General features: G+C 42.4%; 3 protein-coding genes across 7 annotated transcripts; 1 reads left to right on the top strand and 2 right to left on the bottom strand.

Annotated features, from left to right (window-relative positions):
* Positions 1-986: 986 nt before the first annotated feature.
* On the bottom strand, positions 987-16,955 carry LOC135638750 (uncharacterized). 3 transcript variants are annotated; one of them, XM_065152080.1, is made up of 13 exons: positions 16,574-16,955; positions 15,776-15,960; positions 15,572-15,675; positions 9,362-9,442; positions 7,739-7,842; positions 7,576-7,662; positions 6,118-6,320; positions 5,168-5,369; positions 5,007-5,057; positions 4,793-4,891; positions 4,443-4,502; positions 3,096-3,220; positions 987-2,277 (listed from the first exon to the last, which is right to left on the bottom strand). In XM_065152080.1, exons 1-13 carry the CDS (start codon positions 16,778-16,780, stop codon positions 1,230-1,232), a joined length of 2,556 nt encoding a protein of 851 aa, XP_065008152.1. In that variant the 5' UTR covers positions 16,781-16,955; the 3' UTR covers positions 987-1,229. The 3 variants fall into 3 exon arrangements, with proteins under 3 accessions (XP_065008152.1, XP_065008153.1, XP_065008154.1); XM_065152081.1 differs by having other exon boundaries at positions 3,096-3,217; positions 16,574-16,954; XM_065152082.1 differs by lacking the exon at positions 9,362-9,442.
* A 489-nt stretch (positions 16,956-17,444) lies between these two features.
* LOC135638751 (1-aminocyclopropane-1-carboxylate synthase 6-like) lies at positions 17,445-23,006 on the bottom strand. 3 transcript variants are annotated; one of them, XR_010496707.1, is made up of 6 exons: positions 22,342-23,006; positions 22,106-22,240; positions 19,970-20,130; positions 18,709-19,888; positions 18,123-18,610; positions 17,445-18,041 (listed from the first exon to the last, which is right to left on the bottom strand). XR_010496707.1 is itself a non-coding variant. In XM_065152084.1 (4 exons), the coding sequence occupies exons 1-4, from the start codon at positions 22,822-22,824 to the stop codon at positions 19,045-19,047; spliced, it is 1,623 nt and encodes a 540-aa protein (XP_065008156.1). In that variant the 5' UTR covers positions 22,825-23,006; the 3' UTR covers positions 18,684-19,044. The 3 variants fall into 3 exon arrangements, 2 of the variants coding, with proteins under 2 accessions (XP_065008156.1, XP_065008157.1); XM_065152084.1 differs by lacking the exons at positions 17,445-18,041; positions 18,123-18,610 and having other exon boundaries at positions 18,684-19,888; XM_065152085.1 differs by lacking the exons at positions 17,445-18,041; positions 18,123-18,610 and having other exon boundaries at positions 18,684-19,888; positions 22,358-22,497.
* On the top strand, positions 17,723-18,569 carry LOC135638752 (uncharacterized). Its single transcript, XM_065152086.1, has one exon. The coding sequence runs from the start codon at positions 17,769-17,771 to the stop codon at positions 18,528-18,530; it is 762 nt and encodes a 253-aa protein (XP_065008158.1). The 5' UTR covers positions 17,723-17,768; the 3' UTR covers positions 18,531-18,569.
* Positions 23,007-23,671: the final 665 nt, after the last annotated feature.

Below are 23,671 nucleotides of genomic sequence, written 5' to 3'. Positions count from 1 at the left end.
CGACACTCTACATCTACGTCAACGTCACTCAACAATTATGTCGTCATCACTCAGCATCAACACAAATATAGAGCAACAAAAGGATCACTCAGTATCTACATAGGTGCTAATGCAGATGCAGAGCGATGTCGCCCTTCCTCGCAACTCTTTGTGTCGACACCGATGGAGATGTCAAACGATACTCTACATTTGCATTTACGTCAACGCTGATATAGATGTCGAGCGATGCTCTATATCTACATCTGTGTCGATGCCAATGTAAATATTGAGTAGCCATTTCGCCACTTTGCATATGCGTCAGGGCTGACGCAATTGCCAAGTGATGCCAATGCCGATGCAAAGTGTCGGCATCTGCATTGTCCTCTTTATCCTCTCCTTTTGTCTCACCCCTCAATGCGACTCTCTCTCCTCATCATCCTCCTTCCTCGACAATAAACCGTAAAAATTCTTAACATTCTTACCGACCACAACCACATCAACAACCCATGGCGTCATCGTCTTGCTATCATAAAAAACATAATTGAAACATTAAAATTATATTTTTACTCATCATTTTCATCTCATTTCTACATATGTTATTTTTATAATTATAAAAATTTTAATATAAAAGAATAATATATAATTAGCAGATGTCAAAATTAATATTTTATTCACCGCTCTATGACCTGTAATATCTCACTTCGACTCGACAAACTAACAATTCCTAATCTCCTAATCATGCAAAGGATAAGACTTCATCATGTTAGGACACCTTTGTCGAATTTTTTTTGTTGCTCAATCCATCAACTCCTTTGTCTTTGTTGCAACTACAAGTATCATTAATACACGCAGGCATTCTAATAATTGAACCAGCAGTTAGCAAACTTACAACTTTTGATATCACTGTTGCAACTAGTGGGCATTTTCCATTGCTGCCTGCTCTTTAAGTTGAGGTAGAAATCCTCTACCTTCAATCAGAATACTTGTGGTATAGAGAAGACATGCAATGTCTCAAAAATATTATATTTCTCTATAGAATCAAAGGGAAAAATATTCAAGTACTTCCAAGTCAGGGTTAAACACTATGATTTACAGGAAGCAAACACTGTACATTAAGCACTGGCTGAAATCATAAATACCATTAGGGAAAACTAAGAGTCCTCCTAACTAACATTCTACTTGTATACACATCTATAGTGGAGAAGGACCAGCAGAGTACTAGTACTGCCATTCCAGTGGTATCTACATGATCAACCAACCGAGTCATCAATCCTCTCATCATCTCCGGTCCCATCAGTATCGCTATCCACGTCATGGATGCTATGGCCATTGTCATGATCGGCATCACTGTTGTTGCTACCCTCAGTTTCTGCATCAGACAGGTCTGGACGACATTCAAACAGCCGCCTAACGTCGAGTCGGGTAAGTGGAGCTTTATGGATCATGGCATTAGGTGCCTCATATTCTTTGCTCAGCTTAGTTATGCCCGGACCAACATTACTTTGACTTCCCACGGCAAAGCCATCAGAGCAGAGTGGCAAAGTGGCGACAGCAGCTATGTCCTCACCAGCAGCATCAGCATTCCCCATGCTCCTTGGAGATTCATTTTCTCCGTTGACCGAAGGGGCGGTGCTGACAGCCCAGCTCCCAGCAGCTTCTGATGCTAAAAGATCAGCAGTTCTTATTGTCCCAGTTTCAGTATCCTGTAGTCCTTGCTGTGAGCAACCATCAGGTCTACCAGTGTGGTTGCCATTAGGTTCCACCTTTTCTTGGACTTGGGGATCATCATCAATCTGCATGGTCTCTCCTCCCAGGTTGCTGCATTTATGCAAAGCAGGATCGCCAGCTTGGCTCTCTGTTCCCAGAACTTGTTCGGTGTCAGTAGGATCACCCTCAGGATCCACAGCTGTGCCAACACCATCAATATCTGATCCAAACCCCTTAACTGACCTATCAGCACTATTGCATTCCAAGTCTTGGGTGTTGCCACCTTGGCTTCCGAGGCTGCACTCATGCTTCTCCGTGGCGCTGACTTCTTCATCAGCAGAGCTACCACTCATGGCTTGGGAATTCTTTGGAGTAAAAGCACCAGAAGCTCTTGAATTGTTACACTCATATCTTCCACCAGCATTGTTATTTCCAGTTGATACTTCTTTTAGATACATGTCAATTGATGCATTCTCATAGTGTTCCTCATCCTCCAGAGTTCTCTGCATTGCCTTGAGTTGCTCCTGCTGTTTTGCAAACAATGAAGAGATTTCTTCGGTTGTGGAGTAGAATGCTCGCAGCTGGGTCTCCCTGTATTGAGCAATCAGAAGGTAATTCAGGGATGTAATATATCTTGAGAGAAATGCAAATATCATAAGCAGAAAAACATTCACGCAAAGAAGAATCTAGCAATTGTAATACATCACCTGAGATATTAGTGCTACAAAACCTCTCATTTCCTATAAAACTTGTTTCAACCAGTCAATCAGTCAAAAGCAAGCTCATAACTATTTTTTAAAGTACCACGGTAATGTGGGAACAATGACTATCATAGCCCGAATAAACACCTCTCTAAAGTTTCTTCCATGGTACTTTACAAAAAAAGAAATGCAGGCAGGAGGGAAGTGGTACAAAATAACAGCAGCTCAGGATGCCCATTAAAGTAAACCATTAATGGCCTAACAATCTTTATCCACACCCCTCAACCTCATCAACATAAATGATGAGCTAGAAACGATAGAATAAGCATGCATTGTGTGAAAATCAGGGATTATTATTCAAGTCAAATTGTGTGTAACTCTAATTTGACGATTACTGATTCAAAAGAGTTGTCCAAGTGACCAAACGGCAAGCAAACCAACCAATACTAAAGAAAACATATGACAAAGTAAAGACGGAACAAGTGGTAATAAAATTCATATGTATCTCAACATGTTCATCATTTGCCTTAAAGGATGCCAAAACACAAACCTAATCAAGCATCTAACAGGCACCTTCACCTAAAGTACATCATGAACAACCCATAACTTAAGGATTGTTAGTCAACTTCTAATGCCTTTTTGCAGAAGTTTTAGTTCCTAAATGGGTATGCTGATGCCTATTTAATACAAATGTACTCTCAAGCTTACCGCAGAATTATTCTTTCCCTGGCTCCTTGGAACCTCTGCTTTTCAATTGAAAGATCACGAATTGCAGCAGCTATCTCAAGTTCAAGAGCTGAAACTTTAGCCCATGCTTCTTCCCTGGCCACCTGCTAACAACAGCACACTGATTTCTCAGATTAAACTTGAATCTGCATGCCAGAGTTTATAAGTTGCACAATTACCCAACTAAGTGCCCAAGGCAAAAATCACATCGGCATGCACAAGAATACAACAGCCAGAGAAAGAAAATGACACATAAATGGGATATCAAGCTTCAGAGAACATTTGGATTTAAAGTCATATATTAAAACCATGAGTAGAAAAGTGAACATTGTTAGCAAAATATGTTCATTATGTGGGGAAACCATGTGTCGTATGAAGGAAAGATTGTAGCAACTTAGTATGATATCATGTAGATTTTTCACATCAATAAATTTGGTGAAGAATTTAAATCAGATCATCTTAGAGAAGACACCGAAACCTTCCAAGGTTTCACCTATTTGAAACAAAAGATAAACCAAAATAATATGGAAATTAGCGCCTTAAGGTTCAAAGGTTAATCAGACTGCACAGAAATAAGTATCTGAAAGTAAAAATGACATATTCGGCAAACAATGATAAACACTGACATAAGTACTTCAAATGTGTTTAAATGACCAATTAAAACATGACATGAAGAACAAAGGCTATTGGACATTTGTATTGTTTCTGCTATGACAAGTACAGCTTAATAAACCCACGATGTATACAAACTACAAGGACTAAGTAAATACTAAGGTCTTTGATGCATAATTGGGGGATTGCTTGTGATTAATAGGAGGGTTGGTCATAAAAAACACAAAGCAGATGCATGGTCAAAACGAGGATATAATTTCAAGGAAGCAGCAGTGTTGAGGACCGAGTGCAGATAGCTAACTAAATAGATGTGTAATATGCTAATGGCTGTAGAAGGCCTATGTGGGAAGAATTCCGTTATCTATAAAATGGGGAAAGGACACACTGATGGAATTCATACTTATCTATGACCTATCTTTCAAAGCAGCACTTATTTTGCACATTGCTTTCAGTCCAAAAAGGGCATCATGACTGAAACAGGTGAAACCAGGAAAAGAAGCACTCTTGGAAAGTCAATAGATGGTCAGATATAACTATTAAGAGACTCTAGACATTAAATGTGTGGAATTTGCAACTGCACATTTTTCACAATATGAAGCAAAGATATGCAAGTGGATAATTTTCTCCAGTCTAAAAGATAATAGTTGCACAATTCATGAAACACAAAGCATGTGCAGTGCAAATGATAATCACTGAACAAAGAGACATTACCCCTACCTTTTCACTTTCTAGTTCCTTTCTCAGTTTCTCCAACTCAGACTCTAGCGCTTCTGATTTCTGTAAAATAATGACAGAGAACATAAGAGCTCTTAAGATGATGATTCACAATAAAGAAAAATCAAGCTCAGACTGTCTTATGGTTGGCAGTGAGGATACATGCCAACCCTGACTTCAACCTGAGCAAACTGGTATATAGTGAAAAGTCAATGATAAACACCAACTACACAAGGGTAAAAACAACTCTCACTTTGTGTTATAACTTTCTTGAACAATGAAAACAAATAGATTGAGAGCAGGGAACTATAAAAGATGACCTAGGACAACGTCACTTATCAAGTTGAGCATACCTTCCGGCTATTTATTAATGCGACTTGTTCATCCTTCACCTGAATTTCTAGTTGTCTAACTTTCTTTTCAGACGTAACTAGGCTCTCCCTAGCATCTTCCTGTCAAAAAGAAGCACATAGTTATTGCTCAAGACATTGGAAGGAAAAAAGTCTTAACTCAAAGAAAATACATCACAATAATCAAAGAAAAATGCTATGAAATTCAAGGAATCACCAGCTTTGATCTTAATGTTTCTACAAGCAACCGACTTTCTTTCTCAGACTCCTGGCATAAGAAAAAATTGCAAGTTCCACTGTTAACAGAATGTCAATTTGGTTCTCAAAAGGCAAAGCATATAACCCACAGGAAATAACAGAAAGGAACACTTCACTGACCTCCAGCTTATTGATAACTTCTTGCTGTTCTTTATGTTGTCTTAAATGAATCTCTGACTGCCGCTTAATTTCCTCTTGGGCCTCGAGTTGAGCTTTCTTCAGTGCAGAGTTCAGATCTGCTGCCGCCTTTTGTCGCTCCCCCCTTCTCTGATTTCTTTCTTCATCTAAACGAGCCTCAATTTCAGATATAGTTGCTTTCTGACTACAAAAGCAGTTTGGACTCAGATTTGCCATGTCTTAATAAAGAAGAGACAGATAATAGAAGCTTAACTAAGTACTGAAAGCCGAAAGGATCATGGAAATTTCTAAAACCATGCAGCATTTTTCATGACAAGGAAAAAGAATAAATGACATTATATTATACGAGTAATTCAGTATCATGCTTTTCACAAAAAAAAGTAAAAGGGCACTAATAAAAGAATGTCAACTTTTATCATTGATGTGCCTTATCCCCATCCAATTCTTCTCACATAGACATAAGGTTGACTCTGGAACATAAAGTTATAAAATGGCTCATAATTTTCTCTATCTTAATTTTCTTTTAGTATTTTTGTGTTAATTCGTAAATTATCTTTCATCTGAAACACTGATCTAATCCAGAACCCTATGGTCAATCACAAACTTATCCTGCTCATGTGAACCATGATCAATTTAGTGAAAATGTATTAATTAGACATGCAAATATCACTAAAGTCTAAACTTCAATAGACTCATTGTCTGTCCAGGTTTAAATGGTTGGATCCAGTATATACATATCATGAATAGGTAGAAAAAGAATAGTCACATAGGTAGAAGAAACAAAAAGAAATTGGGCAAAGGCAAGACATTCACAAAACTGTGATTTAAAGAAACAAACAATAATCAACATTTTCATGCAAGGGAACAATTGGATTCTCCTTGAATCTAGCATGGAAAGGATAAGGGAAATTAACATGCTCTTCTGATTTTACCTCTGAATAATCTCATCAGCATCAACACGTGATTGCATATATGCACTAAGTCTTTCGTTAAGATCCTTCACTGAGCTTCGTAATTCAGCAGATAATGCATTAAGAGAACCTATTTCTGTCTGCTTCTCATCTAACACACTCTGTAGCTCCTTAATTTGGTCAAGGAAAGAATTTGACACCATTTCCTTCAGCTCTTTGAGCTCCTACAAGTTCAATTTCAATAAGAAGGATAGACGATGTAAAGCTTAGTATATGATTTTGATCATTACAATATCTGTCATTACTGTCAGCACAGTCATCCTTGTCCATTGTGGACAACATAAAATTAGAAAACTTTGACAAAGAAAAACTTCAGAAACTATAGAGATCAAACATGAGATATTGAAAATTTCTAAGCGTTGAGCCTTTTAAAAAAAAAGCAATCAGTCATACAAACATTAAAAGAAGACTTAATTTGTTCTGATCCGCAACAGTAAACAAAGTTTTTGACAATTGACTTTAAGCGGTGAAATTTCGTCTTTATCTACAGCAGTCTACAATAAATAACAGCAACAGAAAAGACCTCACCAGTGTGCAGATGCAAAATAGTCATGGTCCAGGATAGTCATCGTTACTCTTAATATTTATCTCTTGTCATGTTAAAAGGTACATTAAAGTATACAGCAAAATGAGCAACCACATTGGACCATCAAAGAGTGTATGGTTCCATTATATAGCTAGCAAGCTTATCATAAGCCAATCCATGTAACACAACTTCATGTTTTTAACCTCATTTTTTACTCATGATATCATTGTATCAATTGTTGAACTTTGAGACTTAAGATGAAAATTGAATAAGTGAATTATGGCTCGAGTCAAGAGGATTGTGGCATCAGCTTACTCTGTAAAGTATGTAAAACCTTGTGTACTATGCATTAGCAACCAACAGGAACTGCAAACCAGGAATATACAACTGAAAAATTATTGCTACATCCTGTATCACAGGAAAGTTGATTGTACCACCAATTAATTTCTTTGCCCATCCATAGATAACATTAGACATGCTACAAAACAGAAATTTGAAAACATCCACTTAATTGGTGAGTTCTAAAAAAAATTCATTTTACAACACAGAAACCATGCTTCATGTTCATTGGGAAAGACTATAACACCAGGAAATGTAAATGCTTTAAGATCACATGCATCATTTAAAAAAATTAACATCCATCTTTTCATAATGAAAATGGATACTGAAACAGTCAGGACATTAAAAAGATTTTATCAGCTAATACAGTGAAAATAAAATTTAATTCTTAAAAGATACAGCGAAAATAATCTTCAATGTCAAAGTAGTAACAACCAAAATTTAGATGAAGGGAAAATAACATAATTTTCACCAAACTATTCAGTGTTGAATGCAAAATTTGTTTACACAAACAAAATGATGGATGTAAAGCTAGAAATACTACAAGCGCATACATTTTCATGACGAGCCATCAGTGACCGGCTTTCACCACGCAACATTTCAATAGTGAGAACATGTGACTCCAATTGCTGCCTAAGCTCCTGTGTGTTTAAATTGTTCATCAATGCTTGTTAGAAAACCAAAATCATGAATTTCTGAATAGATAATAAATGTTACCGTGTTGGATCTCTGAAGGCTGCGGACATCATCAAGTGAAATAGGACCATCAGGAGCACCAATGCCAATACCTTTAAGCCTCTTGCTATCAGTATCATACTCCTCTTTAGTATTACATGCATGCATCATACGTACAAGCATCATTCAGTGACCATAAACTAAGCTTTATAAGAAGAAAATGATAATCACAAGAAAGATGGCTCCAAAGGAGGAAGCCTCAACAGTATGAAATGTTGAAAATAGAACCAAAAGGACTAACATAAAGGTCTGAACCCTGTAGGGGGCCTAAGTTGCACCGATTTCACATTAAGATGGTTCACTATCACAATCTGGAGACATGATGGCTAAGCTATGGTATCCATTTTCAACAGTGTTATAAAACTTTCGAGCAAGGATTACCATTTCATGGCACAGTGATCTGCAGATACATTTCTGGCACAGCATGAATTCCAGTCAAGGGTCCCTGTGCCGGATAAGAATTGGCCTTACATGTGTCTGGTAGCTTCCTGGCACAGTGCACTTAAGATCGTGTTGAGGCATGTCAACTGGTACAACAGTCGTTGCTTCCAAATCTAAACTAATAGTATGCCTAAGTTTTATTTTTGACATGGAGAGGCCACTTGGACAGGCACCTTTCTGGAATAGCATGTCCTCTGATCGGCATGGTGACCCTTGCTTTCAAGCCCAAACTAATGATACATCACTGGCACTATTGTTGACACAGAGCGGTGACTGAAAGGTACCAGTATTTGAATATCAAATTCCATACAGAATGTCCAAATTAAAATATGGTCAACACCTACATCTTTATGTATATGACAAAAAGAAATCTGCTATACAACTGATCAAAACCAGAAAAAATTCCCAAAAGCAAAACTAACTCTGCAGGGCCACGTGGGAGTTGGGACACTATCATCATGGGGAATACAAGTAGGCATAAGGAGGTGACGTGAGGAGAATAAAGATGGCAATAATGGGGATAACACAGGGAGTTGGACAGAAATGAAAAACTAGTAAGATTGACAAGAGTCACTTTTCATTAATATGCTCTATGGTAATTATTGCCAGGTCATGAGGTGACATCAAATATCAAGAAACTACGGAGAAATTAGCCTACTAATGGGAGGTGTCCATCACTGCTCATAAAAGTTGATATTTAATTCTACCTTGTCGTTGACACCTATAGAATTGTCTATACCGTGTGTTACCTTTTTCCCACATTCTTAACTTCCTTTGCGAGGAAAAGGAACCCTCACAACCTTAGTCAGGACCAACTCTGAGATAGCATAATACTGTTGGATCAGCCGATTCTAACTCCAATCTGTTCCCAGCAATTCACCAATGATCTTGTGAGGAGCCAATCCTAATCCAAATAGCAGGTGATATCAGGATGATCTGATTTGGAAAAACTTCGTTCTAGAATTCTTATCCAAGGTCTGAGGTCAAAATGCCGCTTTTCATAGATTAAAAACAATGCAGCACGACAGAGTTCAGTGCTCCACAGGTAATAAGAACTCCTAATTGCAACCGAATAATCTTTATCCATGAATGAATATAGGTAGCAAGAAAAATCAATCCATCTAGGTAGTATGTTAAATTCCACAATCAATCACTTCTACTTACCTGATTTTCTTTTCAATGCCGAACCATTTGCTAAAGATGAAGATCTATGCACTTCTCTGTATACAAATGCATAGGAATTATCTGAAAAGGCATGTACACAAATTAAACCACAATGAAAGGGAAACCACAAAATGATCCCTGATAGTACAGAACCTATAAAGCAAGCAAAGGGAAAATAACTAAGAAAAAATAAATGCACACAAAACAAAAAAATGGCATGCAATAATAATTATAGATGATAGAGCAACATCAATGCTATTCAAATGCAATTGTTGTAGATAAACACATAACTGTAGTAAAATATTTCCACCAAACTGTGAATTCAATTGCAAGATATTAAAAAAGATATTACAGTAACCAGCTGAGAACTGTACATGTGGATATAGCCCAATAAACCTAAGTACTAAAGATATATTTTAAAATGTTAACAGGCACAATTTACATTAAACTGAGATCTTAATATCTTTGCTGTTAATACATGCAGAAATTGGTTTATCTAAAGCACAAAGAAAAGAATTTGCCTAAGATATGGATCAATGATATGTAAAGTAGCAGCCAATGATTTAAAAAACGCTAGGCGCCAAAAGTGCCAAGGTCCAAAAACGCCCGAGGCGCTAAAATATTAAAATATATAATATAATTAATAAATATAATTATTTAATAATATTAAAATCAAAATAATATATTATTAATCTAATAAATACAAATACATTACTGTTACTAGTATACTGTTAACAGTATACTTTCGAAAGAGGAGAAGGAAGAGGAGTGTAAGGAAAGACCGAGGGTGCAGCGACATCGATAAAAGTGAGCAACGACAGCGAGAGCGGCGAGCTGTCACGACCTTAGCTGGTTTTGCCTAAGGCGTGCGGCACCCTCGCGCGTCCGTCCGCAAAGGTCAGCCTCCCCGAAGCCTCCCATTGTCCCTTAGGACCAACAAAAGAGAGAACGGGTTAAAGAGAACGCCTCAATCGGGATCCACAAGCAAACATGTCCGAAAAACACTTCATAGACAATGCAAATTACAAACAGACTTTACAAGCTCTGAATAGTTGCACAACAAAGGGTAAAATGGTCCATTACAGACCGAGAAGCTCTCGCACGTGTCCACATGACACAACCTTTATTTACAAGCCTAAAGAGGCCACCAACCCAACTAAAATGGGACTTATAAGCCTTCGGCCGCCCCTCTACCTGCTATACAAGGCATGAACATGCCAAAAGACAACGGACAGACATCGGCATTACATCCAACATCTTGTTTAGAAGTTTGTCCGTTACATTCTCCCCCACTTATCCCTTCGACGTCCTCGTCGAAGCCTTTGTGAACACTGCAACTCTTCGCCTTTGCTGAGTCTTCAATCTTCTGCTCCAGCTGCAATGCGCCTCCTGGCTCCCAGCTGCTCTCCGCTGCTGTTTCTGAGTAGTCGAACCTTTGATCCGCCATGCTGCTTCAACTCGCCAATGACTCTGACTCTGGTGTGGGGTTGGCTGAGTTGTGTTGATCCTTGTCGATTCTTGCGGATCCACCAAATGAAGGAAAAGACCATCTTTTCTGCGCCCGTCTCGAAAAATTTCCACATGCTGCTTGAGCTGGGTGGATGCTTGTTGGAGCTTTAACGAGCATCGCCTCGCAAACTTCTGAAGTTTTTGGTCCTTCCTCCACAAAATCTGCTCATTGACTCTTCTTTCAGTTAGTTGTCACATCCAAGTAGGTTCGCATCACTTCCGCTTTCGATTGGCATTTCGTTGGGAAATGAAGCGGACGATCTACTCTCAGTAGAACTGATCACCGTTGGTGAGGATTTGACAACTATTGTCTTCCATTATCTTCGAAGGGTCTTTGAACTTGTGCAGAGCTCCTCTGCTGGATAGATAAGAGAACTGGGGTACTCGGTTTCGCCCATTCTCTTAAGAGTTGAGAAGGCAAAGGTTACTTTGACTTCGCCCGCCTCCTCGAGGTTGTACTTCATGCATCGAGCTGGTTACTAGTCTTCGCCTGCTCTTTGCTCACACTTCTGAAGCACTTGAAGTGTTTGCACTCCTTGCGTTGAGTTGGCTACTATGATTCACCTTCTCAATGCCATCGAACTTCTGGAATGCGGGAAGTTTTCACCCCAACTTGGAGTAATTCTCTGATAGATGAGGTCGCCTCTGGGATTGTACCGTCTTCTCCATCAACCCTGCCGCCTACTCCACTGAGTAGCAAAGGTACAGCACCGTGTACTGCCTGCTTCGTTCCTTGGTCGTGCACTCTTGCATGACCCGAAGTCCTTCACTTACGGCTATCTTGATGAGAAACTTGTTGACACCGGTCTTACGAAGTTTCTTGGCCTCTGCCCTTCAGCCTTGTCTCGGTACTTGGAGATTGCCTCTGCATGCTCCACCTCCTCGGCCCCTTTCACGACCAAGCGCTCTCCCTCCATGAGAGCAAGGGATCAATGACTTGCACGGAAGTCCCGCCTCTGCGGTACCATGGCGCTGCCATGCCCATGGCCCTACTATCCGTCGCCTCGCCTCTGTATCCCTTTTCTTCACAATCAGTAGAGATGTCTCCGTGGCACTCCTCTGAGTCCACCTCCATTCTAACTGATGCTTGATTTTGGGTAGCTAAGTCCCTCTGGACTCGTCGTCGCTTCCTCGCCCCTTTCGACCCCCTGCTTCAACACCTCTGTGTTCTCCAAGCAGTCTGTTTGGTCGATGGAAAGACAGACTGCAACTCCCATGCATGGCCTCTGCCATCACGTTGTAGAGTTTGCACCGATTCTGTTCTCCTTAGCTTCCTTGGTAGCAACGTTCGCTTACTCGACCTTTTCCTCTGACTTGTCGGGCTCCCTTAAGCGAATATGAGCTCTGGAGCAGTCCAACTCTCCAGCTGCTTCGATCATACCTCTGTATGATCAAGTCCCTCCCATGGAACTCACTGGTACTTGCATTCGAACTTTTCCCTTGGTGGAACACAGCCCCCATATGCTGATGACCAAGGCTTTCATCCGATGCAAAATTCGATGCACGCCCGGAAGACCCGCCTCTGCGGTACCATGGCCTTCACTCCTTGAATCCATAGCCCTTCTTGCCGTCGTGTTGTTCATCGAAGTGGAGCTTCCAGTAACTCCCGATCATACCTCCATATGATCTCATCCCTCACGGGACAGATTGTGTGTATCGCATTGCCACGAACTGTTCCACCACGATCCGCTGCACCATGTCGCCTCCTGGTGACATCTCCATTGCATTCTGATCCTTGTGGAATAAACTCAAATTGTGAACCCTTCATGTGTGGCCTCTGCCAATACATCGCAGGGTCCCTTCCACCTTCGATTTTGTTCGCTCCTCTGGCAATCGACCTTCATCCACCCACTCCTGGGTCACACCTAGATGAAGCACCGCTCTAGGACAGTCCGTCGCCTAATAGCTCTCGAAGTCCACCGACTTCACTGTAATCTGTGCACCATTGTCTGGATCCTGGGCCTCTGCCCCTACCAGCACAATCTCCGCTGCGCACTGCTTCCTTCATAGCAACTCAAATGGCAACACTGTGGCATATTCTTCAAGAGTACCCGCCTCTGCGTCCTCTTGCCCCGTGCTAAGGCCTTCTGAACCCAACTTCGCCTCCGCAAGTTGAGTCGCCTTAGTTCCTCCATCAAATGCTCTTCCGAGTTAAGGTGCATGTGCCGCGAAGCTCCCTTCGTCTTTGGCACCATGCAAGATGAGTCCGCTCCGTCAGGATGAAGGACCCATGGAACAACATGATCCTACCCTTGCCTCTGCAAGAGTTCATGTCTTTGACCTCTGTCTAAGGAAAGCACTGTGCTTCTGCTCCATGTTCCAACTTCTCTGCTGGCTCCCTTCGGGCGACTTGGGTACTTCGCCAAGTTACATCCAAGTTGCTCCGCTCCTCGTTTTTGCATTGAGTCGATGGTGGCCCTCGCGCCCACCATTTCACGGGTCAGCCCTCCCTTGAGTCCGATCTCCACATTGACTCTAAGTGTACCTTCATAAGTTGCTTTAGGTCGCTCCCCCACTTGATCTCGCAATGCATCCACCAATGCATTCTCTCGAGCGAGATCATGCGACAACTCCTCGCCGCTTGCTCAGTCCATCGAGCTTCGTGAAGTTGTTGTTTGTGAGGTACTCCTCCTCAACATGTGAAGTCCGTCTCACATGATTCTTCCTCTGGAGTGCCGAGACTTATCCCTCCTAGATAACTGTCCCGTTGGAGCAACATCTCTCTTCGTTTTCGGAGAACACCATCCCCTTGGACTACTCCGATCTGCTGAACAAACTGTGCATTGTTCTGCCTCTTGCAAACGCACTTGCTAGATTGCGCCTCCACGTCAATACAGCCACCACTGCACCCCTCAAGGCCTAGCAACATGCTGAACTCGTTGCACACTTCAGCCTTCTACGGACGTATCCTTTGCATGCCGAAGAGAAAGTTTTAATGCTCCATTGGCGCCGAGTCTCGGCCGCCTTGGGATGGCCACGAACATTCCATCGTCCGCATACAAGCCCATGCATGAGTACCAAATTCTTCGAGTTAGCAATTCCTCTCACCTCTGTGAGCTTTGCATAACTCTTTTGGTCGTTGAGCAACTCATTCCACTTTGGATGGTCTCATTCTTGCCAAGCGCCTCGCCTGCCTAGAGCACCATCAAGTATGGTTGTCAACGTTGAGCCGTAGCTCAAACTCAGCCATCCCAACCTTTGTGCGCTCCAAATTCTTCCAAGCTTGCCTATTCTCGTGGTGCCTCTTGCGCGAAGGGTTGGTCATTCCTCTGAATGCCAATATCAGATGCTCGCTCCTCTGAGCGACTCTTTTCCCTACATCTCCATGCCCGTTTTCCCTCAAACGGTCGCGCGTTGCTGACTGCCCTCAATGCAGCCCCGCTAGGTCCCCCACATTTGCATGTCAAGTGTTTCTATGAGTGCTTGTCCCGCTCTGATACCATATTATCACGACCTTAGCTGGTTTTGCCTAAGGCGTGCGGCACCCTCGCGCGTCCGTCCGCAAAGGTCAGCCTCCCCGAAGCCTCCCATTGTCCCTTAGGACCAACAAAAGAGAGAACGAGTTAAAGAGAACGCCTCAATCGGGATCCACAAGCAAACATGTCTGAAAAACACTTCATAGACAATGCAAATTACAAACAGACTTTACAAGCTCTGAATAGTTGTACAACAAAGGGTAAAATGGTCCATTACAGACCGAGAAGCTCTCGCACGTGTCCACATGACACAACCTTTATTTACAAGCCTAAAGAGGCCACCAACCCAACTAAAATGGGACTTATAAGCCTTCGGCCGCCCCTCTACCTGCTATACAAGGCATGAACATGCCAAAAGACAACGGACAGACATCGGCATTACATCCAACATCTTGTTTAGAAGTTTGTCCGTTACAGAGCGGCGACAGTGGCAATGGTAGTGGGAGCGGGAGCGGCGACAGCGGCAACGGCAGCGACAGCGAGCAGCGGTAGCGTGAACGCGACCAGGGTTAGGGTTGGGCAACGACAGCTGATATCAGTGCTTTAGTTGGTTCGATTGAACCAACTAAAGCACCGGAGACCGAACCAGACCTAAAACGCTGGTTCGATCGCCTGGTTTAACCCAGGCCCTCAGGCGGCGCCTCTTTGAAGCGCATCGCCTAGAAGTGAAGCGAGGCGCTCGGGCGAGGCGAAGCGAGTGCCCGAACGCCTATTGAAATCATTGGTAGCAGCAACTTCTGTAGCTACATTTATATTGTTAATTGTCACAACAAGAACAAGCAACTTCCCATTTTTATTGTCCCTAATAGTTATGAAATCATCTACTCAAATCTTTTAAAAACTTCATCTTGAACCATCCTACATAGTTTTGCATCAAGAACCTTCCATTATATATGCTAGCCTACACTCCTGGGAATATCGCTCCCAAGTCATTGGATATTTCCACTTGTCTGATAATAACAGTTTAACTGAAAAATATGAGCTGCATTGCAACATAAAAGAATACATAGTATGGGACCATCCCAGTTCATCGATAAATAATTAAAGATACATTTGAGATAAATGCAGGCAAACAAGTAAGCAAATAAATGGTATTATACAAGTTTTTACAAAATGTAGAAGAACGCCTCAACTTAAGAGTAACCACAACTTGAAAAAGTGTAATATTCATGCTGTGACAATGGCTGAAAATGAAACTTCTTTGTATAACATCATAGTATGTTACCATTTTGAGGAGGAGCAATGAATGATATTATATCCCCGTGCTGAAGTCTAGCTTGAGGAGACTGTTTTCTTAGCTTTGTCCAGTTGAGAAATGTCCCATTCGTACTGCAAAGCCAGAAGCAATTAAAGACTGCACAAAGAATCATCCACATAGTTATATGTTAAATTGGAACTGGGAATCTCCCTTGTTTAACATGTTTACAACCTGGTGTCCTTCAAGAAAACTGGCACCAAGGCAGTAGGATCAAGCTTGGCATCTGCAGCTGCTACTCTGTCCCTAAATATTTTGCAATGATTTGCACTGACGGCAATCACACTAATTTGGAAGCGTGTATCCTCTACGCATCGGCCCAAGCAGTGCTCATCCCCACTCAAAAGAATATTCATTCCCTTCGATGATAACATTAAACCATTACTAATTAAACAATAGTCATGAAAAAAAAATCAACAAAAACAAAAGAAAGCTAACTGCATTTCTTGACTTCTTAGCCTTTCTCGCAAACCAAATATTATGTACTAATACATGAGTTAGGATTTGGGCAAACAAAATATAAACCTTTTTCATAGCAGAGTGAGAATTATTACCCAAACAATTAACTCCAGTTATTATACAGTGCTCGAAATGTAAGATGATGAAACCCTCTGTAACACAGTGCTAATGGGATAAAGTATATTAGTTATTTCAGTTGAAAGATTATTAGAAAGATCAGTAATCGACTTAATAAAGTCAAACCCTTTACGGTTTGAAACAAAAGACAATGACTTTAAGTCAACAGCATCGTCCAGCTATTCCACCTCATGAAAGAATCTTGACCAACGCAACAAGAGTTCTAACCAGCATAAACGAAAACAGGCAGCATCCTCCGAGCTATTTCGACGCAATGCCAATGTTGGCCAACAAAAACCTAGGGTTTTGGGTTTAGGGTTGAGATTCTTGAATCGTTGTTCTCAGATAGGGGAAGAAATGGGCGGCGATGAAAGAGATAAAATAAGGGCACCGCACCTGCGGTCGCTGGCGGGCGTTCTTGGAGATGGCAGTGAGGACGGCCCAGACACCGGGATCGGGGTTTTGGACGGGCTGATCGGAGAACTTGCGAGCCACCGCACGGATCTCGTCCTCTGGGGTCACAACCGGTTTGGGGACCGACGGGCTCGACGCCGCCGACGCATCCGCCTTAGCGGCGGCTTCGCCGTGGGACTCCACGGCCATCGCTGGCGCCACTTCCCGAGAAGTATGGCTGGCAGAGAGAGAGAGGACCGCTGATTCCTCGTCTCTGAAACCCAAATTGTCATCACACGCGACCGTCTTATCGAATCGGCTCAATCCCAGCCCGAACCGGCAGCAGGCTCACGATTCCTTCGATCAAACCCGATCCTCGTAGCGAGTAGTTCGACTCCGATCTGAGTTGGCGAGGAAATGCATATTTATAATGTTTTTCGGGGGAAAAATAATTAAATATTACATATATAAATAGATATTTTCGTATTTAATCCCTTTAAAATTAAGCAGAATCTAAAAAAATAATTAAAACTCTTAAGAATTATTATATTTCTAGAATATTATGATCTTACAAATATAAAGTTTACTTTTTAAGTATTTACATGCCTTTTATTTCAAATTAAAAGCACCTTTAAGTGAAGTGAGAGGAATACATCTTAATTAAAAGTACCTTTAATCGGAGCATTCGATGACTCCAAAAAATCTCTCCCCAAAGCAAAGGTGTTTTCCAAGAGAACATCAACCATCACATACCCCTATTTTAATGTGGAGTAGTTATGATAGCTGGAAGTTTAAAGAGTAAAAATATAGAAGGATTTTAACTTCAATCAAATAATAATAATAATAATAATAATAATAATTGGCACCGATAATATAATGTTTATACACTGATATATCGATGTATACCATCGGAAATCATTTAAGAAAATAATGAATATGAATTTATATGATCCAACATCGATCGATATATAACTAAACCTACTTGAAATTTTGCCCTTTTTTTAGTGTCGTAACTGTTAATTTGGGCAGGTGGGAAAGTGGGTTGGGTCTGCGATGGCTATGGCCACGCCAATTGGTACAGTTGAGCGAGAACATTTCGATCGTGGAACAGCTTCGTCGAATCCAACAAAGCTTTTCCTATATCTACTCGTGTCCACGGCGTGGACGAGCATGCAACGAGTTTTCGAACCTACCGACCATGGCGGAGGAGAGTGAGGAGTCCTCTGCGTCGCGTCCTCGGCAGCGAGAGAAGCAGCAGATCACCGTCCCGTATCTTTGGGAAGAGAAACCCGGCGTACCGAAGAGAGTCCCCGTGATCTCGTCTTCGCCGCCGACGAGACTCGTGGTTTCCGTCCCCTTCGAATGGGAAGAGAAGCCCGGGAAGCCAATCCAGATTCCTCCCACCGTGCCGGACTTGTTGACTGCCGGCGATCTGAATGGGTTGGATCCTCGTCCTGCGTCGAGCTGTCACCTGAACCCTTTTGTCGATGAGAGGTCTGGTCCCCTGAATCCCTTCGTCGATGAAACGGAGGGAGGCGCCATGGATTCTTACCTCGAAGCCTTTTCTTTCAAGAAGGACGACAAAGCAGACCCGTCTTTCGCTGATGTGACTGCTGCGTGGGAGAGCTTTAGCGAGAACGGCTCCTACCGGAACGAGGACTGGCACTCTGTATCGGGAACGGATGGGCACAGCAGCTCGAGCAGCTCAGAGGCAGCGGAGGTGGGCACAGACACTTCGGTGATTCAGTTCCTTTTCCCGCTGCCCAGCGGGGAAGACGAAGCTCCATCTGCTGTGGCTGCTCGCCGTGGCCCAAACCAATGCAGCAGCGAACACGCAGGCATGGCAAGGAGGGGGCTGACACTCGGGGAGCTCATACTGCTGAGTCGCAAGCTAAGCTGCAGAAGGAAGCAAAACGAAGGCAGGAAGAGAGAGCACCCAAAGGTAAATGATTGCTTGTAGTATATCCATCCATCATCCTTGGAGAGTGCAATGGGTGCATTAACTTGCCAAAATGATCCATTGCGTGTAGGCTAATAAACCTGTCTACCATTACAAGCATCAGATTAAAAACCTCTTCTTTACTTCCACATTACTGACATAATAGACAAGTAATGAAAGATATGGAAATTATACTCACATTCTAAACCAATTTGTCCATCACAGGATTACCTAAAGAAGAGGGTGCTTACATGCTTTCCGTTCATTGCAAATGGTAACAAGATGAGAGCATATATTAGCAGCTGGTAAGTGAAAAGAAATCTCTTCACCAAGAGGTCTCTGCACGAGTAGTGGTGCACCTTGATGTAGTTACATCAGCAAGGAGAAGAGAAGCATGAAGCGAAGCCTACACTACCAAAATTGATGACAACCCTGGAGAGGATACGAGACTACTGAAAGAGACTGGATGTGATCGACTTTCCAGCCTTATGAACATCTTTGTACCAAAGACCTCTACCTTTCTGCTTTAGTAGACTCAATGGTTATCAACAACTCTCTTGATGCGTTCCAAAACTACAGGCACATCCTTCTCAGTCAATGTTGTGAAGCATAAACGAAACCATCCAGGTTCAATGCAATGGCATGCCGTTCCAGGTGTTAAATGAATCTTAGCCACATTAAGCATCTCCTTCCATAGCTCAAGCTCCCCTTTCTCACTGTATGATTTCATAAATTTGCTCATATCCGTCCAACAGTAAAAACCACCACTGCTTTTGACACTCTCAACACCCAACTGTTTAAGGCCATTCACTAACAATGCATACATTACTCGGAGTCTCTCTCTGTTCGTCTTGATATATTGTGTGATGAACTTAGTGTCATTAAGCATCGAGATGAGCAAGTGCTGGGTTGGAACAGAAACAGAGGAGAACCTTGCCAGCTTCGAGGCAGCCGCAATGACATGTTCGTTAAAAGAGTAGATGAGACCGATCCGAAAGCCTGGGACGGAGAGATCTTTTGACAAGCCATATACTATGTGAACCCTGCTTCTATCAAACTCATCTGTGTTTAAAACTTCCGCCATGCTCACAAAATCCTCAGTACCATGGGTTGACCCTGCGAACACTTCATCAGCAATGACATGAATGCCCTTCTCCGTAACAAAGTCAAGAAGGTCTCGTAATGTTTCCCTGTGCAGAAGATTGCCCACAGGGTTGGAGGGGTTTGAGAAAAGAACAGCTCGCACTTTGACACCTCGCATTTTTGCCTGATTGTATGCTCTTTCGAGTGCAGGAATACTTAAACCAAAGTTGTCAGTGCTTCGACATGGAACAGGTATCAACTCTATGCCAGCTCGCCATCTTATATTCCTGTCGTACCTGTACGTCAAAATACTAAAATTGTAAAAATGTCTCAGTATGAAACATGGAGACAAGTTTTTGGTGGAACAAGCAAGTCACCCTGGGTAATACGGTGAAGGAACAAGAAATGCATTTCCAGCATCTGCCAGGCAGAAACTGAGAATTTCAATTGCTGGAGTTGCGCCAGCTGTCATTATTATTTGCGATGGATCAAACGAGACTGACCCTTGCATGACTTGTCCCATAAATTCAACCACAGCCTATCAAAAAGTAAACATGAGTATGATATTACAAAATCTTTCCAAGATCAATCCTATAAAGAACATACAATTAGGTCTAGTAAGACGATAGAACAGAGAGAAGTCTAAATAATCATATTCAACAAACATAAGCAGTACGCCAAGATCACCTGCCTTTTCGAAATGAATGCTTACACATAACACTTCCAAGATATTTTTCTTTCTCTCGGTTATTATTGCTTCATTAGATATCCCGGCAATTAAAATAGCCCAATCATATAAAACATGGCTAAAGAGAAGAACACACAGCATGTCCAGAAGGGGATTGGATGAGCAAAGAATCCACCACCAGTGTGTACTGGAACGCTAATTACAATCATATAATTGAATACATGCTTCAGAAGACAACCATCAGCCTGACTGTCTGTTAATCGATGCATATCATGCCCACATCTTTTAGGGTGAAATAAAATGTTTCTTAAACTAAGTTATGCATCCTGAAACAACAAAAGAAGATAGTAAAAGCAATATGGGATAATCATCACAACATTGAGGCATCATCGACAAACCAAATATGATAGCTGCAGCTAGTAATGTTATGAAAAATCCTTTGCCAGATATTTGCAAAACCTACAAAAAAAATCTCGTAATAATTGCAGATACCTTATTGACCACCCAAGCTACATTTATGACATTTATGTAACTTCTTCAGTAGAAACCGACACATGATTACCTAGTAAAGCACCAACTCCGGTAATCCAGAAAGCTAAATTCTTTAAGAATCATGCACCCTATCGACTGCTCATGGTTTTAATACTTACGGAAAAAAAGACATCCATAAAGAAATTTGTAGAATAATGCAAGTGGGAAAAGCTAACAATTTTAACTAAAAGGTGAAGCTTAAAACAACTTAGTTTAATCTTATCTTCCATGTAAGTCAACACTATCATTAGAAAGCTACTTAAAACTAGATGGCAGCAGTGATTTTTCGAAGGATGTTTGTGCTGTCCTTCTCATGCTAAAAATCAAATCCCGTGCCTGCCTTCTTTGTTGTTTTGGTATTCGGTATGCATAGTTGACTCTCAAAAGTGAATAAAGGCTTTTACTTCTGAGTTCGACTTTCCAACTTTGATTACACAATATAGGTAATTTCATAAATATCAACTCATTTCCCAGAAGTGTTTCCAAAGACACCCTCCTTCATGCTGAAGATATGAAAACCTTTTGTGAAAACAGAGTTGATTTCCACTTGGTATTAATATTGCTTGGAGAAGTGACTTCTCTTTCCATGTATTTCTCTTTATTCCCCCAACCCATTCTTCCTTGCATGGAAAGAACTTTAGGGCGCAGGCTCTTTTTTCTTATGTTTTACAAAAGAAACTAATGCCTTTTTCTTCCTCTCTCCGTAAGATTGAACTTATTTTCCACCAAATGTTTTGCAAGATGGCAAGAAGGAACTTTCAGGTGAATTCCTCTAATAGAAAAAGATGACTCCTCGGATGAAAACCACTTAACTTTAGCAAAAGTTTGAAAATTGGCAAAGATGAATGGCAAACTCTTTTGTCCCCCCCACTTAGTTGATTAAAATTTGGAGACGTCTTATGTGTTCATGCATAAAAAAATTTCCACGGAACTTGCAGCTTAAAAGGAAGGTGAACTTGCAGGAAAACTAAAAGTTTTCATTCTGACTAAAAAAAAAAAAAATCTTAGAACATAAGTTAAGCATTACTTGAACATCAACCTGTAATAATCTAAAAATCTATGAAAAGATCTGAACTTTCATATTGACCAGCAGAGCAAAGTGATTTAAATCAGACTAATATGACTACTGATGAGACCGCAGAAGTTGTGAAGCAATAAAGAAAAGAAAATTCTGGTTTTACCACAGAAAAATCGAGCGTGAAGCAGGAGGAGAAACAACAGGAAAACTAATTGCTATTCATAGGAAAAGAAACAACTACACTAGTTGTGCGGTGAAAGGAGGTCGATTGCTCACCATCTTCAATTCCACCAACCCATCAAAAGGCTGGTACGTCGCCAATCCGCTGATGCTCAGCCCACCCTGCCGCTCGTCGAGTAGGGTATCCGTCACATTTCTCGCAAGCCAGTCCCCAATTAGATCCAAAGACAACTGCAGCAAACCAACAACAATCGATAAGAAACTCCTCACGGGTAAAAAACACTTTAAGGAAGAAGAAAGATGACAGTTTTTCTAGGGTAAAAGAAAGCTACGCGGTTCTCGGCCAACCCAAGCTGTATGACGCCGTCGGGGTTATCGACGGGATGGTAAGGGTCCTCGGAGCACTTCTTAGTCCCGACGAAGTAAGGCGAATCGCCGGATCTGGCGATCGAGGCCGCGCGGGAGGAGACGGCGGCGTGGCCGGAGGAGCCGCGGGCGGAGAGGAAGTTGCGGGAGGAGGACCGGACGATGCCGGGGAGATCGGGGCCGTTGGCAGCGGGGGGTTGCGGCGAAGTAGGAGGAGGAGAGCGGTTGCGCCTGAGGTAGAACTGGAGGAAGTAGAAGAGGGCGCAGGGGATGAGGGTGCCGAGGACGAGGCCGCCGCGACCCTGGACGACGCCCTGGAGAGGTACGATGAGCCGCATGCCCGCGCCGCCCCCTCCACCGCCGAGGCCGGTTGCGGACGACCGGGCTTGGGTCGCTGTGGCTGCGGCTGCGGCGGCGTCGGCGGATTTCTTGGAGGGGGTTGGGCTCATCGACGGAAGGAAGAGGGGCGAGATTATTTTATACCTTCTTGGCTTGCATTGTATTTGTAAACATAGAAGGAAGCGTCGCCGTTGGCCACACTCGTTAATAACAATTCGTCTGCTTGAATGTGGTTGTGCTTTAAGGAGGAGGTAAAGGAGGGAGCTGAGGAGGGCAGTGTGAGGGTTTGAGGGGATGTTTTGGTGGGAGTGGCCACACGAGGAAGGAGATCTGGGACGTGTGGTGGTGGGCGTGAGAGAGGTCCCAGCCCGAGAGATCCCAACGAGGGAAGCTTGTCATCATCCATCTGTATCTCTGTTAGCTTCGCCTCGGTTGTTGTCGTTCCCGGTTCCCACCGCACAGGTCACGCTCGGGTGCCCCCACCTCCGACTTCGTCCGCACGGTAGGCGCGCCACGCATCCCGTAGGCCGCCCAGGGATTTCCACCGTCGGTTGGCGGCACGTCAGGAGGCAACGAACCAGCACAACTCTCTCGCACACTCAGGTGCGGGTGCGTGCTTATCTCGTTACGGTTTCGGTCTCAGACGTCTGTTCTCTCGCGTCCAAGTCTGATGGATATCAAACTCAATATTGGCTCATTATGTGTGGGGATGAACATTCTCTCCCAACTCCCTTGTTAACCATATCTTTAAGATCCGGCTCCGACTCAACCAATGTCTATCCCCGGAATCATTGACCCATCAAAGACAGCCCAAGATGCTATCAAATCTTTTAGAAAAAGCTCGAGGTAACTTATGTTAAGGACAGCCAGCCTACGCAAGGAAGGAACGATCGATCGATCGATCGCCTTCAGTACTTCCTTATTAAAAGGAAGAGATGGATAAATCAACCTCGATCC

This window comes from Musa acuminata, chromosome BXJ3-5 (assembly GCF_036884655.1).
Source record: "Musa acuminata AAA Group cultivar baxijiao chromosome BXJ3-5, Cavendish_Baxijiao_AAA, whole genome shotgun sequence".
NCBI lineage: Eukaryota > Viridiplantae > Streptophyta > Magnoliopsida > Zingiberales > Musaceae > Musa > Musa acuminata.
This window is presented reverse-complemented; position numbering and strand designations above follow the sequence as displayed.